The sequence below is a fragment of the Lampetra fluviatilis genome, chromosome 28 (assembly GCF_964198595.1).
Source record: "Lampetra fluviatilis chromosome 28, kcLamFluv1.1, whole genome shotgun sequence".
Taxonomy (NCBI): domain Eukaryota; kingdom Metazoa; phylum Chordata; class Hyperoartia; order Petromyzontiformes; family Petromyzontidae; genus Lampetra; species Lampetra fluviatilis.
The window spans coordinates 2,768,136-2,791,634 of NC_136302.1; the positions used below are offsets into that span (position 1 = coordinate 2,768,136).

The 23,499-nt window shown below is 43.7% G+C and overlaps 1 protein-coding gene across 4 annotated transcripts in view; it reads right to left on the reverse strand.

Moving 5' to 3' along the window:
* Positions 1–19,531, reverse strand: part of ATP13A4 (ATPase 13A4) — a 73,288-nt gene extending 53,757 nt beyond the window's left edge. For 2 of the 4 annotated variants that reach the window (XM_078869540.1, XM_078869543.1), the window contains exons 1-2: positions 19,431–19,504; positions 7,720–7,829 (exon numbers count right to left, since the gene is read on the reverse strand). In XM_078869540.1, coding sequence (XP_078725666.1) covers positions 7,720–7,829; positions 19,431–19,455 — 135 coding nt within the window. In that variant the 5' untranslated portion in view covers positions 19,456–19,504. Of the gene's footprint in view, positions 1–7,719; positions 7,830–19,430 lie in introns of all 4 variants that reach the window. The other 2 variants (XM_078869541.1, XM_078869542.1) reach the window with 2 other exon arrangements.
* Between the last annotated feature and the right edge of the window lie 3,968 nt (positions 19,532–23,499).

The window sequence follows — 23,499 nt, forward strand, 5'->3', positions numbered from 1 at the left end:
CACGTGCTCGTCTCTGCATTGGCTTTTAGTTCAAACTCGCACCGAGTTTAAGAGACTCCTACCTGTGATCAAGCCTTAAAAATGGGATTGCCCCATGGTAATTATTTTTTTACCGCCTTCATCGCTCAAATGATCGGTTAAGTTCTGTGCTAATGTGCACATCACTGTACTTTACGTTACACTTTATGTTTTCCGTTCAATTGAAGTTCGATCTGTGGCTTGAAATGAAGATTTTCCTATGGGTGTGCCAGTGTGACAAGACACGATGTCATATAAACAACAGGGACTTGATCACAAAACAGCCTTGCTCTTACATACTGTGTGTAACAGATGAGCAGCAGCATAAACATTGGTGAAACTGTTGGCCATATTCTAGCACAGCTCTTTCAGCCTCTTGACACGGATTGCATCGTCTTAGTTAAGTGTCTTTGTGAGTTGATCCGATTGCCTTTTGGATTTTCGGATGATAATTCTCGATTGCGAAGAAATGCAATGGCTTCTTCTGGACGTATGTCAAGATCACGTAAATATATGCGTACACGGTTCAAAAGCCTGAGCCGACTCCACTGCAAGCGTTTTTCATTGGTGAGGTGTGAGGGTTTCATTGGTGAAGTGTGAGCATTTCATTGGTGGAGTGTGAGTGTTTCATTGGTGAGGTGTGAGTGTTTCATTGGTGAGGTGTGAGTGTTTCATTGGTGAGGTGTGAGTGTTTCATTGGTGAGGTGTGAGTGTTTCATTGGTGAGGTGAGTGTTTCATTGGTGAGGTGTGAGGGTTTCATTGGTGAGGTGTGAGTGTTTCATTGGTGGAGTGTGAGCGTATCATTGCTCATACCGAAAGAACCAAGAAGAAAAACAATTACTATTACTTATTAGTTAAGCACACCGCTGTGTTGGAGAGTAAACCCACAACATTTACAATTTGAGTACGATATTTTGCCGGTCATTGCAACCAGCCTCATCAGGCGACAACAACATCATCAGGCTGTCGCTGAAACGTCCGACTCGAATTGTAATTGTTGTGGGTTTGTTATACACGTTGTTGTGGATTTACTCTCCAACACACCGGTGGGCTGTAGTAGTAATTAATTGGTGCGTTGTTTACGTGACAAACCTGGCTCTGTCGGGTGGTGCAGGATTACGACGCATTTATACTTATGCGATCTAACCAAAAAATCTTTATTATGTTGTGGGTTTACCCTCCAACACACCAGTCGGCTGAAATAGTAACTAATTGGCACGTTTTGTTTTCGTGACAAACCTCACTAATTTGCCGAGTTGGATGGTAGCGGGTTTAACAACACATTTATATTTACGTGATCTAACCCAAAAAACCCTCTATTGTGGATAGGTATGCGGATGATAACTAAAACAGGGTTGTTTTCTGCAGGTTCAATATCAGAAGGTGTGCGGGAATGAATAGCTACTTTTCACTGGGGTCAGCCTGCATCAAGTAGAGAGTATATCTCCCACAGTTTCCTTTCATGTGAACAATGTTCAGTTGTGACTTTATCAATAGAAACCTTAAAGGCTTATGAATGTTCTGTTTGTTCTTTAAGAGCCATTCAGCAATGAAATCAAGTTGAATGAGTTGCAGGTTATGCTAGCCAACTGCAAACAATACAAGCCCTTTGCCGATGCTGCTCTTAAATTTCCCCGCACCTTCCATTAGCGTGGTTGGCTACGTACGGCGCGAAAGAAGTTCAACGTACATCAGCAGTAATGATCTATCCACTGCTGGATTTGGGCCTCCCCAAACCGTCGCCATCTCTCACGGTCTTGAGGTGCAACGTTCTATCGAACACCTGCAATATATGTGTGTTGAACTTCTTTCGCACTGTACGTAGCCAACCGTACCAACCAGAGGTGCGGACATCAGATACTGGGCATGTAAATTAAACTGTGTGTGTGTGTCAATAACAGAAAATTGATCAATAAATCAATTCAAGCTGACACAGAAGTACTGATGGCACGGATCAAATTTCATTTGACTCAACGGAAATATTCACGACAGAGTGCCAACTAAATAAAAAAAAAGACACCACCTTTAGGTTATGAACAATAAAAAAAACTGCAGAAGAACATATGTGCCCAACTGGGACAGGACAAACCCGACAAAGCAGAATCGATTCTGGCATTGAGTCATCACCCCCAGCCATGGCAAGTCACTGAACTCACCAGAGTAGTCAGTGAGTGGGAGTTGGGGGTGGTCAACATTCAGACGAGTCGAGTGGAGAACAAGAACCACACAGAGAGGCTGCGGCTGCTAAGAGCACTCGAGGCAACGCGACACTCCAGCCGACCCTCGGGGCTTAGAGCCACAGCACAAAGCGGTGCTTTCTTAAAATCCCAGTAGAGCTCAGGAACCAAGCAGAGGTTTATTACTGCGCTCTGATGGGTTTGTCCAAGGAAGTGCTTCAGCAGCTAGCTAATGCACCCGGACGCCCGGTACAGGTCACAAGGTATTTTTCTGCCACATGAGAACGGAGTTTCGATCGATGCCCAAGGGTTGTGCCAAACGTCAGTGCTGTGTTCATGTTAAGACCGAATTTCCGTTCGACTGGATGACATCGCCATACTATACTGATGACTCCTACAAAGGATGAAACAGATCCTGCTGCTGCCTAAAGTAATGCGGCGACGATGTCAAAACTCTTGACTGGCATGTATTATTACTTTCACCTGCAAAAAAAATTGCGCCTCGCTACAGAAAACAAATATAAACTTTTCGAGGAACAGAGGGCGTACACACCCGAGCACTTGCATGGGTGTTACAACGGATGCCTTTGGTGTGCCATCGTATTTTTCTTTTATTATCGTCATGCCTCGGTTAACATTGACATCGGTTAACAGTTTTTCGGTTAAAGTTTCGCATAGGACCCCGTGGTTGACTAATGTCAAAATTCTGATTTAGTGGTACGTTTACATTATGCATGAGGGCACCAACTTCTCCTAATCCGAGAGCTCGTAAGTGGGCTGAGCACGGCCTTCTTTGTTGCCACTGTGGCGACGCTGTGTTTTTAAGACTGGCCCGACAGATTTCCCTCCTTACCTTTCCACCCCCTGCCCCCCCCCCCAATATAAATGTTCACTTCTCTGCTCGAGCGCCCCCCAACCTGAGTGAGGCAGTGAGCAGCCCAATCTACCCCCCTCTTCATGAAAAGCCCTGCCGCGCCAGATCTCGGGGCTTTTGTTCGCGTAAATTTTGCGCCCGCCCCCCCCACTTCTTGTTCTGTGATCGGTGCTCTATACCGGGGGTTCACGTTGAGTTGAAATGAAAATAACAATACAACAAAAAGAGTGAGAGATGGCTCGACCAGCATCACCACCACCCCCCCTTTCATTAATTCCTTCCAGAAACGGGTTTTTTCCTTCTCTCAATTGCACGATTTAATTTCGCCATCCTCACTTTCCTTCCCTCCTCTTCCTCCCTCTTTCTCGTACTCTCGCCTGGTTGGTTTTCCCTGCTTCCTAGATCAGAGCCGAGGAGCACACCGTGATTACGCGCATGGCCGTCGGTCAAGCAGAGAGTGTGCCATGGTGGCAAGATGTTAACTACCTCGCCTGGTATGCAGGAGGTTGCGGGTTTGATTCCGACCCTGATGCCTGCTGTATATTTCGAGTTTGCATGCCTCTCTCCCAGTGGTCGTGTGGATTTTTCTCCAGATCCACCGGTTTTTCCTCCACATTTAGAAACGTGCGTTTCGTGTATTTGGCTGGTGTAAATTTCCACGTGATAAGCCACTTCATTGGGCTATCAATTGTGGCCAGGTCGCTTATGAAAAAATATAGATAGCTCAGTGGGCTTTATCTGATATTTTTTTATTTAGTTGTAGTGTATGCCACGTCCTATTGCCTTCATGGTTAGTTAGAAAATAAATAATTAACTATGTAAAGAAACAAATAGAACTGGCTGTTCCTGACAGGTTGCCCAAAGTAGGTGGGCACACCTCGATCTCAGCTGTTGTTCACTTTAAGTACAGGGCTGCTATGGAGCCCAGTAGCGAGGTGTGGCAAGCCTCAGGAATGTGACAATCTGCTAAAATCTAGACTTGTCCACACGGCAATGTCCGTGTGCCAATTGTGACTAACAGAGGGGACAACGGAAGCATTTTGCCATTTGTGTAAAAAGTATATGTTGCTGATCATAACCGTGCAATGTATATTGCGTAATCTATATATATAGAAAAGGGAAATTTGTGAATATGTGTCTGTTCAAAATGTTTAGCATACTTGCCGACATGCAACAAACTTGAAATTTGGCATGTGGGTACTTTCCAGACTTTACACCATGCAAAAATTCTTAAAATAGACTTTTGTATTTTTTGGGGGGAGGGGGGGCGCAAGAATGCATATATTTTGCACCGCAAGTGAGCTGTGACGTCACATCTCTGTCATGTGACCTGCATGCGCAAGCGTCACGCAGTGTGCCTGCTGACGTCACGCATCCCACCCCAACCCTCCGCGAGTAAAGTGCCATACAAATGTGTTTCAGGTCTAAGGCGTTCTTCGCGCAGCATTGCTGCTTTATTATTTGAGTCGTTTACTGCCGTACGCACCCTGAAAGTTGTGTGTGTCTGCAGCAAGCGCGTGTATGTGTACCTATGGACGCGCGCGCATGTGTGTGTGGGGGGAGCGTTAGTGTAGTGGTTAGCGCTATGCTGCGCTACGAACCCGGCGACTCGAGTTCGATTCCCGCTCACGGCCAACACCGGTGACGATTATCTGAGCCAGTCATGGGCCTCCCCTAGATCGACTCAGCCTCAAATGAGTACCTAGTATTTATTTCTAGATTTGAAGTTTTTATTCACTACTGCAATTTTGCTGTGGCGGTTCCACCTGAATACGGAGACTTGTGTTGCTTCAGAAACGTCGTGATTTAATTTAGTTGTTTTCATTTTAATTAATTAATTTTTTTACCTACGTGACTTTACCGAAAAAAAAGCTAAAAGTATATAGTACGTAGTATAATCATAAGGGGGACTGTCTCCAACTGCCCGTAAGCCTCCTACACAAAGGCTGATCTTAACACCCCTGGGTACAAGTCTCCAATAGGTCTACACATCTCCCGGTCCTCCTGCCCTACACATCAGCCCATCTCTTCTTTAGCCCATGCCACACCGACTTCGTCCCTCTAATTTGAGTCAGGCAGTTGATTACCTTTGCAAAAAAAAAAAATACGAGGAACTCTGATTTAAAAAAAAAATTGTATCAATTTCCCTCCCTTTTGATGAGCGCATTTGTGCACACCCCATGAACCAATTCACTAGGGTGGCCGAGTTTAAATGAGGCCATGAGGCGTAATGAGTTATTACTTGCAGCCGATCACAAAAAAACCTTCAGCTGCTCGGGCAGCTGAAAGACTGAAGTCCATTAACATCTGAGGAGGTTGGCACTATCTCCCGCGTTACACTGTAACATGTGCCGTAAAATATTTTCTAAAATAACGTTTTATCAGCAACCAATTCACCGGCAATGTACCCATATGCCCCCCTAGCCCCCCGAAACCTCACGCAAGCGTTAATTATTTACCAAGAACAATATTAAATGGAGCCACAGAACTCTGACAACTCCAGATGACAAGAGCCTTACAACTAATATCGCTCCACAGTAGATATACCGTGTAGATGGTATATCTATAATGCACCTTTGCATGTTAAAAGTCAAATTTAAGTCACAGGTGCCTCCCGTTATAAACAAGAAATGGTGCGGCAATTTAAAACGCAAATACATATTTTTGTATTAACGTCATTCTTAAATCAATCATTTGTTTTGATAGTTAGTGGGGCTGCACCAGCAAGTGCGTGTGATCCTGTGTTTCAGACACAAGAGTTGAAACTGGGTTCTCCAGTGCAATGTTTTGAAACGTCGTGATACCTACGTGACTTTACCGAAAGAACCAAAGAGTATGGATTCCTGCAGTCACGAAAGCTTCAAGTTAAGATTTAATGTTTTGAAGGTTTTAGCTCAGTCACCGGTGACTGCACAACAATTATATATATATATAAAATACCTCTTTATTTAACTTGCCTCGATTCAGTTCTGAGAATGGTTTACGATGTTTTGCTTGCTGAGCAATGGACACCCGCTGCAGGGCATGTGAAGGAATGCCCCTGGCGCGTGGATAGAGAGGCGTTTGGAAGAGACCTCAGAAACACCCGTGTGATGTCATGTTCCAGTGCCAAGTCTCACCCAAGGTGACAAGGCAGCGACTGCGAAAGTTCCCAAGTTGGAGCATTCTTCTGACCCGATGCTGATGTTACCATTGGAATTTAAGTGGGAGGGTAAAAATTAATTTAAAAACTTCTTCAATAATAAAATTAATAAATTGGAAATGATCACGAATGCAAAAATATAAGCCAAATCTTTTTTTATACAAAGGTCTTTGCTTTCTGATGCCACTGCCATAATGCTCATTCATCATTAGACCTCTTTTGCCAGTACCAAAGTATAATAATAGGGTTATCCCCTTATTATACTTTGGTACTGGCAAAGAAAGAAGGTCTAATGATGTAGATGCTTACCCAAAGCCCTCATTACTTTGATAGTGCATTGTCTTTGAGCTGTACGCCTTTTGGCGTCCTCTGGTCTAGCACAAACTGAGACGAGGCTCAAAGGCAAAAAAAAGCCGTCTCTGGTGTGGACCAATCAGTTTCAAGGACAATGCATATATTATCAGAGTGTGTTTTTTGTTTGCATGTTTATCACAAGTATTGTGGTTAATGCACACATGATTCCTTGTAAAAAGGTTTCAGTTTTGTTGCCAGAAAAAAAGGGAAAACCCCTATTATGATGCTCATTCAGTTACAAAGTCAAACACAGTGATTTCCTGCTCAAATGACCACTGAGCCGGTGGTTCTCACCTCTCGTTCAGAGCTCCGAGCCATGAGTGAAAGTTCAATGTTCTTATGGCGGGGGGGGGGGCGAGTCTAAAATTGCACCTTTCTTCATTACTTTTTACTCAAAATACTTAACGAATAATTGTACAGCCCTTTTTATCAGTGCACTGCTGAAAAGAGGTCCCAATGTATATTAGCAATTAGGGTGGGGGGTTGTTTGACCATACTTCACCATGTGGGTCAGCGAGGGCTGGTGAAGACTGGTGCTCAGGACCTGTTCAAATATTATCGAAACATGTTGACCGTGGCCGGGAATCGAACTCAGGTCGCCGAGTTCATAGCGTGTGGCACTGACCACTCCACCCCATGTGTCAAACTTAAGGACACCTTATATTCATCTCTTTATGAAACAAAACTCAATCTGCTCTGCCAATACAAAATGTCGAAAGGAGAGATATGTACACAATAAGAATACGTAATAAATGCACCCCCTTAGCTTTTCATTATGCCACATAAAGCACGTTTCATCCACCTTGGTATGGATACGAAAAGCACCAGGTACAACAGAACATTTTGTACATAGCGCTGGCATTTGACATCGTGTGTTTGAAGCCGTCGATGTGAAAACGGCATTACACACAAAGCAGTTCGCCGAACAGTGCTATAACCACTGCAAAGACTGGCAATAATCGTCTATTAGCGCAATGCCAGTAAAGTCTATTGCTCTGCTGATACGTTTGCAATTTAAGTGCAGGTTCAAGTTACCCGACTGCCCAGTGCAGACGGTAATTAGGAGTAGGAACAAGGTTTTTCTGACGTCACTCACGCATCAAGACACTGCCAAAGGTTCACAGACGTACCATGCTGGGTGCGTCGTACCCACCATGTTCTCATCGTCGCTGGCACTGATAAGACTCTGGTGGGCGGCACCAGATGGCAGTTGGTCCAAATCCATCGCCTGCGGAAAGTTCAGCTTCCTTCTTGCTCTTCTTGCTACAGATGACAAGAGGATCTGGTTATTATAAGGAAATGTAGCCACAGTGGCGCCTGGTATACAGGGAGTCGTGGGTTCGATCCTGACCCTGACGCCTGCATATTTGGAGTTTGCATGGTTCTCCCCGTGGTCTCGTACATTTTTCTCTGCGTCCTTTGGTTTTTCCCTCCACATTTTAGAATAAACACGCGTTTAGAGTATTTGGCTGCTAAAAGTTTCCACATGATAAGCCACTTCGTTGGGTATCATTTGTGGCCAGGTCGTTTCTAAAAAGAGCTAAATAGCTCAGTGGGACATACCTGGTAAAATTAAAAATGTTTACACTTTAGTGTTATCATAATTCCAAGCGTGCACCTCTCCGTGCATTTGTTACACGTTCTCTTTCATTGTCTACGTTTCTATTCTGCACGTTGTGGCCGACAATATTGATTGAGAATGTTTGCTTTACCCACACACAATGGTAAGGTGTGCAAAGTAATTACCAAGTAATCACCACTGCACTACCATCAGGAAAAAAAATCACAACAGTGTGGGGGGGGAGGAGGGGGAGGTTCACACGGCACTTTAGTGACCGAAATAAATCCAGTCCCTCATCCACGTGGGTTAGCATTTTGTAGGAGCACTGCGACTTTGCTCGTTCATTGTTTAGGTAGAAGTGTATTTCCGTCGGGTGAATTGAATGCCTCTCCGTGCAGGATAACATCCAAGCACAAACCCGCAACCCGGAATCAATTTCATTCCTCTACGGCAGTGATTTTCAAACTCTTTTGGCCCGCCGACCACTCAGCTGGTGTAAAAAAATTCCGCGGCCCATCCAAGACCCACACGCCTGGTGAAAAAACGCAATCACTTATCTCTCCAAATACCAGTAATATTAAATTATTCATATTACCGGAACAGAAAACACGTTTTTTTAAACGCAGCCGTAGGATATTTGTTTGGGGGGGGGGGGGGGGGGCATTTCGATCTTAGGGTTAGAGTAGTTAAATCAGAGTATTTTACCTTAAATTAATTGATTAGTATTTTACTTATTATATTTTTAAAAAATGTCCGAAACAAAATGTATAATAAATGTTGTCATAATTGTCTGGATCAACTTTCATCCAGATCACAGCCCCACGGGGACCACATGGAGGAGGGTCGCGGATCCACCACCTGTGGTGCCGGGGACCACCACTGAGAACCATCGCTCTAAGAAGTAGGTCCTTAATCTTCTTATTGTCGTACGGCTGCTGACGTAGATGCTGAACAACGACTACAATTTCACATCCAGGTGCTCAAGCCCAGACAACCGCGTCAGCAGCAATGGAGTGGATCGCTGTGATGTCTCCTTCATATTTGTGGATCGGGCATTAATTAAATTGGTTAATCACACCCTAAAGTCCATCCCAGCTGAGACTCAAATTCGCCGTGCCAAGACATTTGCGACCGCCACCTTTTAAAACACAATAATAATACGATTCGATCACCCTGGTTAAGTGGCTTAGCCCCCTGCTTTGGAGGAATGGCAGTCATAAAAAATGCATTAACATTTCACACATTACATTATTTGGGGACGCTTAGCAAACAGATTAAAACCACCATTTCATGGCCAAAACGCATGACAGTCCACTCTGCCAAGCTATGCTGTTATCGTCTTAAACAGTACTTGGCTATTATTGCTCTTGCAAGAACATACCATAGCCACACACACCAGTATTGCCAACATCGTATGAAATATGATACACAGTACAGCATTGCGTTTGCATTCTGTCGAGAAGAGGTTGCAGGGTGAAACACACAAGTCGCTGAGTGGGTTATATTTTGACACTCGGGTTTCCTTTGTTTACATCTCAAACCCTTCGCTAAAAACACGACGTTGTGCAATTGGCCGAAGCGTTAAGGGTCCGATGTAAAAACAAAAAGGATGCCACCTCATCTCAATCTGCTCGCGTCCACGTCCTTTTTTAACAATCGGAGCTTTCTGTCGACACCCCCCAAATTCCGCTAAACTGGAGATTGCTCCTCTTCTGTCGCCGTCTCCCATTACCTCTCCTCTGGCTGCTTCGTACGGCCATTTCACTTCCCACGTTCCAGTCCAGCTTCTTCGTCTTCTTAGTCTTCTTCTTTGTCTTGTTCTCCACCGCCACCGCCGCCTTTAGTATGTAACTTTATGAAACTATTCTAGTCTCGCCTTTTCAAAAGCTGTTCCATCATTGTCCTCACCTGGGGCGTTCCACGCCTCATCCCCCCTCCCCTCCAATAAAAAGTTTGACACTTTAAATTATCTCCATGCACGTTCGTACTATTTGCACGGTGCCCTGAGATGCGGTCACGTTTCGACTCTTATAAATGAAAATTGTATCCTACGTTATCTCCACATCGCATGCAACACCGCGCATTCAAATTTGCGAGTGGAACTTTTTTTTGCCAAGTAGACCTCTCCCATGGAGTCTGCAATGTAAGCTACCACGCATATTTGCACAACTGCTCTCCCACGTAGTCTGATGCTACATTGCAGGCTACTCGGGAGAAAGATATGCTAATTTAAACCAGTTCAAACCGGTTTTCACAAACGGTTAACCAGAACCAAACCTTTAAAAACATTATTTTGAGCCGACTGAAATGTGTGACCATAGACCGGCTCAAATGGCTCTCGGTGACGCCCAAAACACAATTTGCGGAAAACCAGCGCACTGACAATAGGCAGAACCAACAATGGCAAACAAATTCCCCCATCAGCAATGATAACCCGTCACCCTCATCGATAGCATCCATTTAGATTACTTTGCAAAAGATTGTGAATTCATGATCATGATTCAAATGAAATCGTGATGCATTATTCTATTAATCGTTATCATCATTATAATTGTTTTTTTAACCTTTTATCTGGCAACAAAACTGACACCTTTTTTACAAGGAGTCATGTTTGCATTGATCACAATACCTGCAGCTGGAATGCAAACAAAAAACATAACTCTGATAATGTATGCACTGTCCTTGAAATTGATTGGTCCACACCCGAGACAGCTTTCTTTAGAACCTAGTCTCACATGGTGTTGGACCAGATGACGCCAAAAGGCGCGCTTTTGGCGTCATCTGGTCTAACATTGCATTCCGACTGCAGGTATTGTGGTCAATGCAAACATGACTCCTTGTAAAAAAGGTGTCAGTTTTGTTGCCAGATAAAAGGGTAAAAAAACAATTATCATATTTTGTTGCTGGCAAATGAGGTTCCAATCGTTATCATCATCATAAGTCCCTTAAACATGACTATCATGAGAGACTTTAGCATTCTTGTGTATTGAGGTAACGAAATTGTTTCATACCATGTATCAGGACCAATGCCAAGACTATTTCTACTGCCCCGAGCTATGGTGGATAGCGAGGCGTGGTCCCTGTGGTTGGCGACGACATGTCCTGCCACAGGCCCACTTACTATTCTTAAGGGTCAATGATCCATATAGTCACACGTCGCTCTTCCTGTCTCCCACAGTAATTACAAGTATGCTGCTCTTCCATCTCTCCTTGTGCAACAGGCAAGCAGCAGCCCACCGTTGTGAAGTGGGTTAATTTTGGATAAATTTGCTCAATGGCTTAGAACTCCATGCTGCAACTTAAGACGCTTTTCCGATTAAAGAGCTCTTTTTTAATCATGGCACTTACTTTCTTCCACCTCCATGGTTGCTCCTGGAAATGCATGTTTATCAGTTATTATGTTAAATCCCAAGATTACCGCACTGGGGCGCCCAACACGCGCACATACATCCATAAATTTAATATTACCAACGAACCCCATTTCCGATGGGGTTAATTACCCCGTGCAAGCGAGTCCTCCGGCGCGTAATCCGATTTCATCGCTCCATCTCCATCGTGGATGTCCTTCTCAGATGTGTTCCCTACTTTGTCTGGCACTTTGGCGGTAGTTTCGGCAGCAGCCATCATCCCTTCCGACGATCTGACCTGCCAAAGGCCACGCCACTTTCTTAACAGCCATTATAACCACTCTTAACAGGTATACATATCATGGGACCTCCTTTGCCAGCATCAAAATATGAGAATAAGTTTTCCCTTTTTTTCTGGCAACAAAACAGGTGTTAAGATGTTAAAACACCAAACTTAAACCTTTTACAAGGAATCATATCTGCATTAACCATTCTTACAAAGCAATAAAGAGGCAGGCAAAAGCATATTGGCGTGCTTTTGAAAGGCTGAATATGATGCATGTATGTACGTATGATGAACTTCTTTCGCACCATACGTAGCCAACCGTGCTAAGAGGAGGTGCGGAGGAAGCATGACAAACTAAACACAAAAAGCAGTTCTTAAGACATTAGTTTGCCAATCTAGATGATTTAAAAGTGCGTAGCTCCCAGTGACTTCCTAATATCGGTAGGAAGAGCGTTCCAGACAGCTGCAGAAGTGCATCTGAAAGCCCGCGATGCGGTGACTGCGTCTTTGTTCGATGGTAGCCAAAAGCCGCTGTGAGGATGATCGGAGTTTGCATGATGACGGTTTTATGATTCTTGAAAAGAAGATGTAATGGAAATCAACACACCAAGGTGCCTAAAGAAGAACACTGATAATGACTTGATGTTGATGTAACGCCTTATATGCCGAGGCATCTCAAGAGCACCGTATATCGCATCTCAAACACGTGATAGTGCACCCCAGGCGGCAGCTGTCCCTGCAGGCACAATGTGACAGCACCTGTGGGTGAAGTACAGGATGGCCCACTTACGGAATTCGAGAAATTACGTAAGTCCAGACGTGTCCTAACGCCAATTCCATATGGGAGTTACGCATAAGATTTGTGTAAGTTAGCAGAGAATCATAATTATTAATACAAATTTAAATTCATCTGTACCCTTAAACAATTGTTTTTCAGGGTGCTATGCATGAAAAGGCAGAAATAGTTTAACATCAACCAAGGAAATAAGATGTGAGAAAGACGTTTGAAAATAACTAAAGAGAGAGAAAGCTATTTTAAACAGACATTTTTAGTCGAAATTTGAAGATTTGTAAAGTGTCTCGGCAGTCCTGACCTCGAATGCCAACGAGTTCCAGAGTTTAGGTGCCACAATTGCAAAAGCACACATCTAGGTGTTGTCGAGACCACTATTACGTCGATTGTCAAAGTAAAAAAAAAATAACGTTGATGATTTAAATGAATAACCACACCACATTGACAACGTTTACATTCATTCTAAATATAATAAACATAAATGCCATTATTCACAATTGGTTTATTTTTGGGTTCGACCCGCCCGACAACAACCAATTATTAAAAGTGTCACTTTAATCAAACGTGCCACATCTCTTACTGCTTCAGAACACCGGTTTACATCGCACATTTTTACACAGCCTAGCCCAGGGGTTTGCAGCCTACGGCTCTGGGGCCGCATGCGGCTGTTTAAGTTCTGCTTCGTGACGTTATTTATTAAGGACCACCGTCTTGTGTTCACATGCATTGTGGCCCTTAAAATAGAAGTTTATTTGCATTGTCTTTGAGTTGTGCACCTTTTGGCGTCATCTGGACCAACACCATGTGAGACTGGGCTCTAAGAAATGCTGTCTCAGGTGTGGACCAATCAATTTCAAGGACAGTGCATACATTATCAGATTTTTCTTTTTGTTTGCATTTTAACCACAAGTGTTGTGGTTAATGCAATATGATCCCTTGCAAAAAGGTGTCAGCTTTGTTGCCAGATAAAAGGGTAAAACCCTATTACTATATCTTGCTACTGGCAAAGGAGGTCTCAAAATGTAAAAATAACTCTTCTTCTTGTTTTGATTACTGACCCCTGGCCTAACCCAAACGAAACCAAAAATGACTCATAATACCCAAATGATGAATCATACCTTTGACCATGAAAGCCTACGTAGAGAATTAATAAAACACACTTAACTCAGCCACAAAGCGGCTGAAGCGCATGCAGCAATGACATCATGGTGGCCATGATGTAACCTCCAACACCCACCGTTGTGCACCCAGAGTTGCGATCTTACTCAGACACGCGCGAATACTTGATCTTTTGACGTACACCGTTTCGGATACTAAGACAATTGCTGCCTGTCAGATTTTAAATGCATTTTCTGTACTTGGAGGCCGCTGGCCTGCATACAGGGGCACGAGTCTGCCTATTGGGGGGCGATGATATATATCTTCGTATAATTTTCTTACTACGACCAAACTATGCTAAATTCACCAAACAAATCACAAGGCTTTTCTGGTCAAACGTTCAACTCAGTTGAAAACAAAAAAAAGCTAAATATTCTTTGGGTCTTTCAGTAAAGCCACGTAGATAGAAAAAATAATTAAAATAATAACAATATCACGACGTTTCAATTGCAACACAAGCAATCGTCTTCAGGTGAAAAAAGTGGGGGAAATCTGCCGAGGCAGGTTGTTTTATAAAGGTTTAGAGATGGGCGGGGCAGCTAATGTTAATGTTGGAGAGGTCACCATAACCTGCAGGAGGTCTACACCAATCAAAGAGCTGTTTACAAATGGTTTAGAGATGGGCGGGGCAGCTAATCACAATGTGGGGGAGTTACTACGGAGCTGTGGGGGGGTCACCGTTGTATTGTGTGAGATTAGTATGTCAATGTAAGAAATTTGAAGCTCGGCGAGAGCTCTAACAGCGCAGTGGCCACATGGAGGTGGAAAAGAATAGCAAGCCGCCATTTACTAACACAGTTAACGGTGGCTGTGTTAGTAAATGTGGCTGTGGGGGGTGGCCATTGTATTGTGAGAGATTAGCATGTCAACGTAAACGAACCAATGCAATGGTGGCTGTGCTAGTGAGACATCCAGCTCGTTAGAAAACGAGGGAAACAAACGGGGGAAACAAACGGGGGACAACACCACATGGAGGGAAGGAGAGAGAGACACACACCGAGAGGCACACCCACGCACAGAGAGATACACAGAGATAGACACAGAGAGACACAGAGAGAGAGACACATGTAGAGAGACACACAGAGAGAGACACACACCACAACATCACAGCCAGTTATAGTCTGCTAAAAAACGAGAGCCACCGCCACTTTGAGGGAAAGGGGCAACGTTGGCTTTGTTAGTGAGACATTTAGCCCGTTTATGTAAAGACATTAAACTTGGTAATGTAAATTGGTAACATAACTCAGAGAGTCGGAAATAACTACTGACAATGGCAGGTAGGATGGAAACATCAACAACCAGTTAAGGCTTGACCTGGTTAATAACGTCCTTCCAATGATTGCTCAAAAGATACATGTAACTGCCGTCCCACATCAAGCCCTGTCAGTACACTCACCAAACTTAATAACCAGGCTACAGTCCACATTATAGATTGCCAGTACACTCACCGATGTTAAGAACCAGGCTGCAGTCTACATTATAGACTGCCAGTACACTCACTCCAATTAAGAAGCAGGCTACAGTCTACATTAGTGTATTTATACATTTTGTATTTTATTAAATTTTTAGAATTTTAATTTTTATTCAGTTTATTTTATTATTATTATTTTTCTGTCTACATGACTAAACCGATAGAACCAAAGAATAATCAGAATATGTATTCATACTGGAGAAATCCGATGAGCTATAAAGCTATTTTCACTGATGTCCAGTAGGGGCAGTTCAGAAAACAATACAAAAACACGATAGGAGTGCAAAGTACATGAAAGGTGGAAAAAAAATCACTTAATAATATACAAATTAAACTAAACTATTTGTAATCTTACCAAGTAAAGCCTACTCAGGTATTTACTTATTTTTCAGAAGCGACCTGGCCACAAATGACAGCTCAACAAAGTGGCTCATCATGTGGAAATTTATAGTAGCAAAATAATCTCAATGCATGTTTCTAAATGTGGAGGGGAAAACTGGAGGACCCGGTGAAAAAAAATCAACGCGGCCACGGAGTGAGCATTCAAACTCCAAATATAAAAGCGTCAGGGTCGGGGAACGAACCCACGAGCGACCTTCTGCAGGTCAGGTGTTGACTGTTATGTTAGCCGACTCTCTGTGTTGTATTGCATTCTATTTCTAAGTTTACTAGGTTTGTTCTCTCTTTCATTTTTACCTGATGATGATTGCTTGCGTTGCAATAGAAACGTCGGATGCTATTATTTAATTTATGTTTTCTTTCTACGTGACTTTACCGAAAGAACCAAAGAGAAACTTCTGCATACCAGGCGTGGAACATAGCATCTCTCCACCGTGACGCAGGCAGTCATCCTTTATACTTATAGGGTCATGTTCCTTCCCAAGCCTACTTACTTTCTTAACAGTCAAATTATGTCTCTAATGTGGGGTTTCTCTCATCCATAGGTAAACATTGATCATCTTAAGCAAATGTGAGCTCCCCCACAGTGGGAATATAGAATGTCTACTCCTGGGCTCAGTGCCACCAATAGAAGCGATTGCTGCTCATTGTTTTAAGCGAGGTCACTTTGATTTGGCCATTGTTTCCCAGTTGCAAGTGGTGATTTACAGTATTTCTTCTAATAAAAAAAAGACTTAAAATAAAATTGCGTTTATCCCTACAGTGTAATTAGAGGAATTCTTGTTGTAAATGTTGTCAGCTGATGGAACCAGCAGAAAGGCATTAAATGCATAATCAGGTTATCCACAAAAGCTGAACAGCAAAACCCCACTTTTAAAATGTACCAAATAAATCATTAGACAATACACTTTCCTTCACATATCTGTCAACGGAAATAAAAGTGTTTTTTTACACATCCCATCAGCAACACAGTCTTCTGAGAGAGCATAATTTCACCAGTATAGGTTCAACACGAGAAAATCCTCGACCAGTGTCAACAACCAGCATCTGTACCAGCAGAGTCTAGGGTCTGCCGGTGTAAAATACGTGTAGGGCGCCACGGAAGCGAGATGTTAACTACATCGCCTAGTATACAAGAGGCCATGGGTTTGAAACCCACCCTGACTCTTATATATTTGTAGTTTTCATGTCTCTCTCTCCGTGGTCATGTGGATTTATCTCCGAGTCCTCCGGTTTTTCCCTCCACGCTTAGAATCAACGTGTGATTAGAGTATTTGGCTGCTATAATTTTTCACCTGATAAGCCACTTCATTGAGCTATCATTTGTGGCCAGGTCGTTTCCGAAAGAGATGTGGGGCCCGACGTCCACCCCACCGCCCTCGCTAGGCAGGTGGAGCGCGACGTCCGCCCGTTCCGCTCCCCATTCCACCGTGTCGGTTGGCTCCCGCCGGGCCCCCACCGACCGAGTGACAGGGCCCCCCACGCTAGCGCCCACTCTGCGAGTGTGTATTCGGTATGGGGGTCGGGGGAGGGGGGTCATGGCGCTGGGATTCCCTGATCTCATGGTCTGCCCTTCTCGCTTATTCAACGGCAGCTTCTCCCGATGTCGTGAAGGATTCATTGTGGCTGGCCCGGTAAAACTTTTTGCGCCCATACACTATTAAGCCAACTCAGGGGCATCGCATTGTAACTTGTCCTGCGAGGGTCGGCCAATCCCCTGGCACCGGGAAACCGTGGGACTTTCCTCATAGGGACCCTTCGGATTAAAACCCGTTGTGCCAGGAAATCCCCCACCAGGACACTACGTGTGTGCGCTGCGTGTGTGTACTCAGTGTGGGGGCCAGGTCGTGGCACTTGCAGAGTGGCTGCGAGGCCTTGGCACCACAGAGAGCTACATAGTTCAGTGGGCCTTACCTGGTAAAATGAACCCGTAAAAACAAAGTTTTTCACTATAAATCCTTTATATGCGTGGCTGCTAGAGTCCTCTCGTCCTCTGGCTTGAGATGGCTGCCACCTATGGGTCAGATGATTGCCTGCCACCATTAAGCAATTGGTAATTAAATATAAAAAAACAATTCCTAAAAAGTGTAAAGATATGGATTTTTTTTTCACGAAAATAAATTGTCACGCACAACGAGTCTGTGTGCAAAATGTCAGCTCGATTGGATCACGGGAAGTGGGTTAAAAAACGACCGAAAGATTTGCACGGTCGTAAGCGCGCAAGCAAGCAAGTGAACTTAATATAAAGGATTTAAAAATATAAAACACATTCCTGCGGAGGGAGCTGGTAGGAACGTTGGGTTGCTCGGTCAATGGCCAGGGTCAACGGCGGCGTGGTGTATTCCGCAAATATGGCCGACTGTGAGGGCGGGCACAAGCCGGCGGTAGGTTAAACGTTGAGTTTTATAAGGGCACCACGGTGTGACCAGCCCCTCCCCACCCAGCCCCACCCCTCCCACCCCCCACCCAGCCCCACCCTCCCCACCCTCCCGTCTCCACCCAGCCCCACCCCTCCCATTTTTGGATGCACGACAGACGGACACAATAATCCCCTGTGGGCTGGTGTAACCAGGAGGTTCCTACCAGTATAAAATAGTTGTGTGGCTGATGGGGAGGGGCAGATACGTGAAGGACGCGTATTTCTGGCTAGTTAAACATTGTTAAATGCTCCACAATAACGCTCATATTTCGTGTCATGTCGAAGATAGAGGGATCACCTTGCTTATATGGATGAGCACTTGGCAGTTCAGGGGCATTCGTTTGGGCCAGCTTCACTCTGCTTATGCAAACTATTCATGATTTATTTATAATCGAAATGTGTACAGGACTGGGAAAATGCCAACCCATACTCTGTATATATATTTAGATGGTTTAATTGGTTGTTGTTGGACTGACTACTTTTCTTACTGGACTAATTTACACTCCACTTCTGAGCGAGTGTTTCTCTGCAGCATCTCCCTACAGACGGTCGCAACACGGTACTGCAGCTAATTTTTTCTTTAATCCTTTAAAAAACCACCTACTCTAAACCAAAATAAAAGTCTACTTTCTGTACAATTAAAATCTTGTGGATTATCAAGTTTATTTTTTTTAACCCACGAGACGGACAGTTAAACTCAACACTAAAGATGTTGATTGTGACCGGGCACGTACAAATACACGAGACGCAGACTCGCACACAGTATTAAGGACCCAAATACACGTCTAAGCAATGTAATACCCTTAGTCATGTTGGACGAAAATTCAATACAAAGAACCTACGCAACTTAAGTTGCAGTGATCCGCAAAGACAATACACAAATAACACATTCGCCAATAGCACTGCCCTCTGCAGAAGAAATCAAAGCATGTAGTAGGCGACGTTTAAATTAATGACCCTACTTCTAACACCTCTGTCTTCAGGCACCTCCGATTAATTAGCAGGGTAGGATACATACAGTGCAAAACAAGTCCAACATACATACATACGTCCCTGGACTGTCTGAGACGCGATTGAAGCTTCAATTAAATAAAATACTTGAAAGTTAAATTTAGAATCCTATGATGACGGCTTTCAATTTTATAAGTTTAAATATTTAAGAAATCAATATTAAAGTCACTCCCAAGTAAATTTCACCGGGGATATACCGCGGGCCTAACCCTTTAACAATCAGTTTAAAGTTGTTTATTCTTAACATTTGCAGAAGTTTAAAGCGCGTATCGAACAGCATTCAGCGCAAATGCGTCCTTCGAGTTAACGCTTTTTATTCCGTCATCAATAACAGACATGATCAATCCACTGTCGGATGAAGAGCCCTTTCCCCATGTTGTATTTCCCTCCAAATCAACCACAGGCAGAGTGGCACTCACAATGGCAGAAGAAGTCCCCATTCATTCACTCACCCACCTTGCACAGGAGGCAGCGAGCCGCAGCTGCCTGGAAGCTCCACGCGGTTGTGGGTCCCCTGAAGCGGTGCCACGCCAAGTGACGTGCGAGAAGGGGGAGGGGGCTCGTTGCCCCGCCTACAAACACCTCACCGCCCCGCCCCCTCGTCTTATTGGACCAATCGCATTATTGGGAGCCAACGCGTGGCCACGCCTTGAATGATAAGCACGCCCATTGATCATGCCCCCCCCCCCGCGCACAGAGAAGTCTCATCATCAATCTCGATTTGAAGTTTTCGTGATTGCAGTGATCCATACTCTTTGGCAGAGGTGGGACAAAGTCATTGTTATGCAAGTCCAAGTCGAGTCGCAAGTCATCAAATTCATGACTCGAGTCTGACTCGAGTCCAAGTCACATGACTCGAGTCCACATCTCATAGGTGGGACAAAGTCATTGTTATGCAAGTCCAAGTCGAGTCGCAAGTCATCAAATTCATGACTCGAGTCTGACTCGAGTCCAAGTCACATGACTCGAGTCCACACCTCTGCTCTTTGGTTCTTTCGGTAAAGTCACGTAGGTATAAAATTTATAATTTTGTAAGTATAAAATAAAATAAATGTTATACCTACGTGACTTTACCGAAAGAACCACAGAGTATGAGTATCATCATAATTAGAATTGTTATTTTATACTGGAGAAATCCGGTGAGCTATAAAGCTCTTTTCACATGTGTCCAGTAAGGAGGCGGGTCAGGACGTTAAAACAACAAACAATGCAAAACCGCGATAGGAGTGCAAAGTGTTGTAAAGGTAAATAGAACCGGACACTGAGCAAAACAATGCTATCCTCTTGTGGGCTAGTATATTCACTAGTAGTTATTATATATATAATGCATATAATGTTAGTCACTGTCCCTAATAAATGATGACCAATTACATACATTAATTTGTCACGTTAACATATTGTTTAAATCGGATTGGTTACTCCTGTTTCATTATCTTGTAACACCGTTATTCTGACTGTCTGGACTGTTATCCTAACTTCCTGAGTCTTATGTTGAAGTTATTTGACATATTTGCAAACGAAACGTCGTATTTAATTGCGAGAAGTTCGTTGTAAGAATTGTTCTTCAGCTTACCCGTGAGCTAAAACAATACAAATTGTCAGGTTAAACAATTGCCACGTTAATCAATTAATCAATTGCCAGGTTGAATTTTGTTTGGCTGGCTCGGGCAGTAGAGGGTCTTAATGACACGATTTTGGTGAAATCATTACATGGCCTAACCCGAATAAACAGCTTACACGTCCAAAGTTGCTTGTTTTACCTTGACTTGAATATTGCTTCTTCTTCCACGCGTCTGTCCCATTCACGTGGGCTGGTCCGCTGTCCTTGCCAACCATCTCCACGCTGCCCTGTCCTGCGCCGTCTCTCTTTCTGCTTCTCGGGCCACCGTGGTCCGATCGCACCACATCACCCACCCACCTCTTCTTCTGCCTTCCTTGAATATTTGCCCCGTGAAATTGTGAGAGAAAGGGCTAAATAAACATTCAGAAATTAAAGGTGACCTTGGCTTTGTCTCGAGCGCGACTCTCGCCATCTATTTACCTGCGCTCGTAGGTATCTTTGGAGCAAATTCGGTCAAGGTGGCTCAATGACAATACCAATAATTGAACCTTGTAACACACCGCACAGCATTCACTCACACTCTTCTTCTTTCGTATGGCTGCCGATGTAGATGCAGCGACAACAACTACAATTTCACATTCAGGTGGTCAAGACCAGATAACCGCGTCAGCAGCAGCGGAGTGCATCGCTGTGATGATGTCTCCTTCGTATTTGCGTATCGGGGCATTGTGTCGTCATACGTTATACGTGGTCTGTTCAGGATAACCACAGCCGCACACAGGGCAGTTTTAAATTTTCCATTTGTGCATCGGGTATCCGCATCTGTCATGGTTTGTGCAATGGATGTGGTTTAGGGTGGACCATGAGCTTCGTGGAAGATAAAACCCAGGGATATTCTGCATTAGGCCTTTCACAAGGTGTTTGTGAGTTATTTTGAACTCCATTCAGCTCTCCGAGATTCATTGGGATTGAACTCGCATTGATGAAGGCTAACTGCATCGGTCCAAAAGGGCTTGCGTGACTTTAAGCGATGTCCAGGAACGTTATTGATGTCTCCTTCGTAGTTGTGGATCGGACATTGCGTCGTTATACGTTGTGCGTGCTCTGCTGTAGATGATCACAGTCGCACACTGCTGGAAAGTTTTCGATTTTCCATTTGTGCATCACTCGCACTTCAAGAGAACGACTCGAGAGGCAAAAGGAACCACAGGCAAGCATCCAGGCAATGAGCCACTGCCAAAATCCTCTCCCCCCTTCACCCCAAGCTCTGTGATCCTCTATATATTAAGGCGTAATCAGTCAATTAATGAGTGTTTACATGTGGAAAAAGATCAGAGCATGCAGAGAAACCCCGCACATGCGAGGGTGCAATGCTCTATCGCAGTGGTTCTTAACCTGGGGTGCACGCACCCCCTGGAGGTGCGAGATGCCCTCTCTGGTGTTGCGAGACATGGCCAGATTTTTTTTTAGAAGGTAAATAATCCTTTGGTTCTTTTCGGTTAAGTCACGTCTAAAAATAAAATAATAAATTAAAATAACATTACGACGTTTCGATTGCAACACAAGCAATCATCATCAGGTATAAAAGAAATAGCAACAAAAATCTAACTAGAAAACTATAGACAGACATACAAGCATCTAGTTAGATTTTTGTTGCTATTTCTTTTATACCTGATGATGATTGCTTGTGTTGCAATCGAAACGTCGTAATATGTTATTTTAATTTATTATTTTATTTTTAGACGTGACTTAACCGAAAAGAACCAAAGAATAATTCCTGCAGTCGCGAAAGCTCCTAAATTAAGGTAAATAATCGAAAACACAAATTAAGCACGTAAGTACAACTACCATGTTTCATCAAACCTATGTGTTTATTAACATTGTACATTTTTCAACGGTTTTATTTAACTTCACTCGTTTGTCGTGGTCAAATATTGTAATCAAAAGTTGAATTCCTGCTGTCAAATCAATTCAAAATTTTGCACACGTACTCAGATCCGGTGACAATGCACGCCTGTGTGAAAATCGGCATCAATTCATCAATTAATTGCCTCCTTTCAAGCAATTACAATTTTTGTATGGACGCCTTATTAATTCTATATTTTTGTGTGTAGGTCAAAAACGCCGCGGTCCCTAAACTGTGGAATCGGCTCGCACAAAACGCAGGCGCCGCGTGCCTCAGGCGCCATTGACGTATTTCTCGACCGTGATTTAAACGAAGTTGTTTTAGAAAAAACTTTTTTTAAGGAGTTTATTTTACGATTGAGAACCAAATGGGTGCAAGGCTGCAGCAAAGGTTAAGAACCATTGCTCTATCGCATACAGATGGAGCAAGTGGAGTTCACATTTTTGGTGTGCCACCTTCTCTTGGCAACCCAGTTGTATGGCACTTCAATACCCACCCTTCACCTCTACAGTGCTGGGTTACAGGCATCCAACCACCACTGCAAAGAATACCCTCCATTCAGGAGGAATTTTCCAAGACAGACCCTCACACGCACTTGTTTTATTTAACTTCTTTCCTCTACATGGACTCCTCTACTTAAGAATCTGTTCGTAAGTAGAGGAGTCCCTGTAGAGGTATGTTCGTAAGTCGATTTGTTCGTAAGTCTAACTTTACTCCTGTCGATTCCAAGCATGTTGTACGGCATGTACACTCAACACGGATAATGGCTTTAAACGTTGCATAATCTCCCGTAAATGCCACTGGTTCTTCATGTTCTGCAGATGTAGATGTCACTGGTTCTTCATGTGGCATCTACTTGACATACGGACACGTTTGTTTGTATTTATGAAAGTTCATAAGTCGAATATTCAGAGTCCTTGTACTGTTTTCTCAAATCATCCTGGCATGAAAACTACATTATTACAGAATATTTTTAAAAACCTTCCCACACACGCCAGTCAAATGCGGTTTGCGTGGTCAT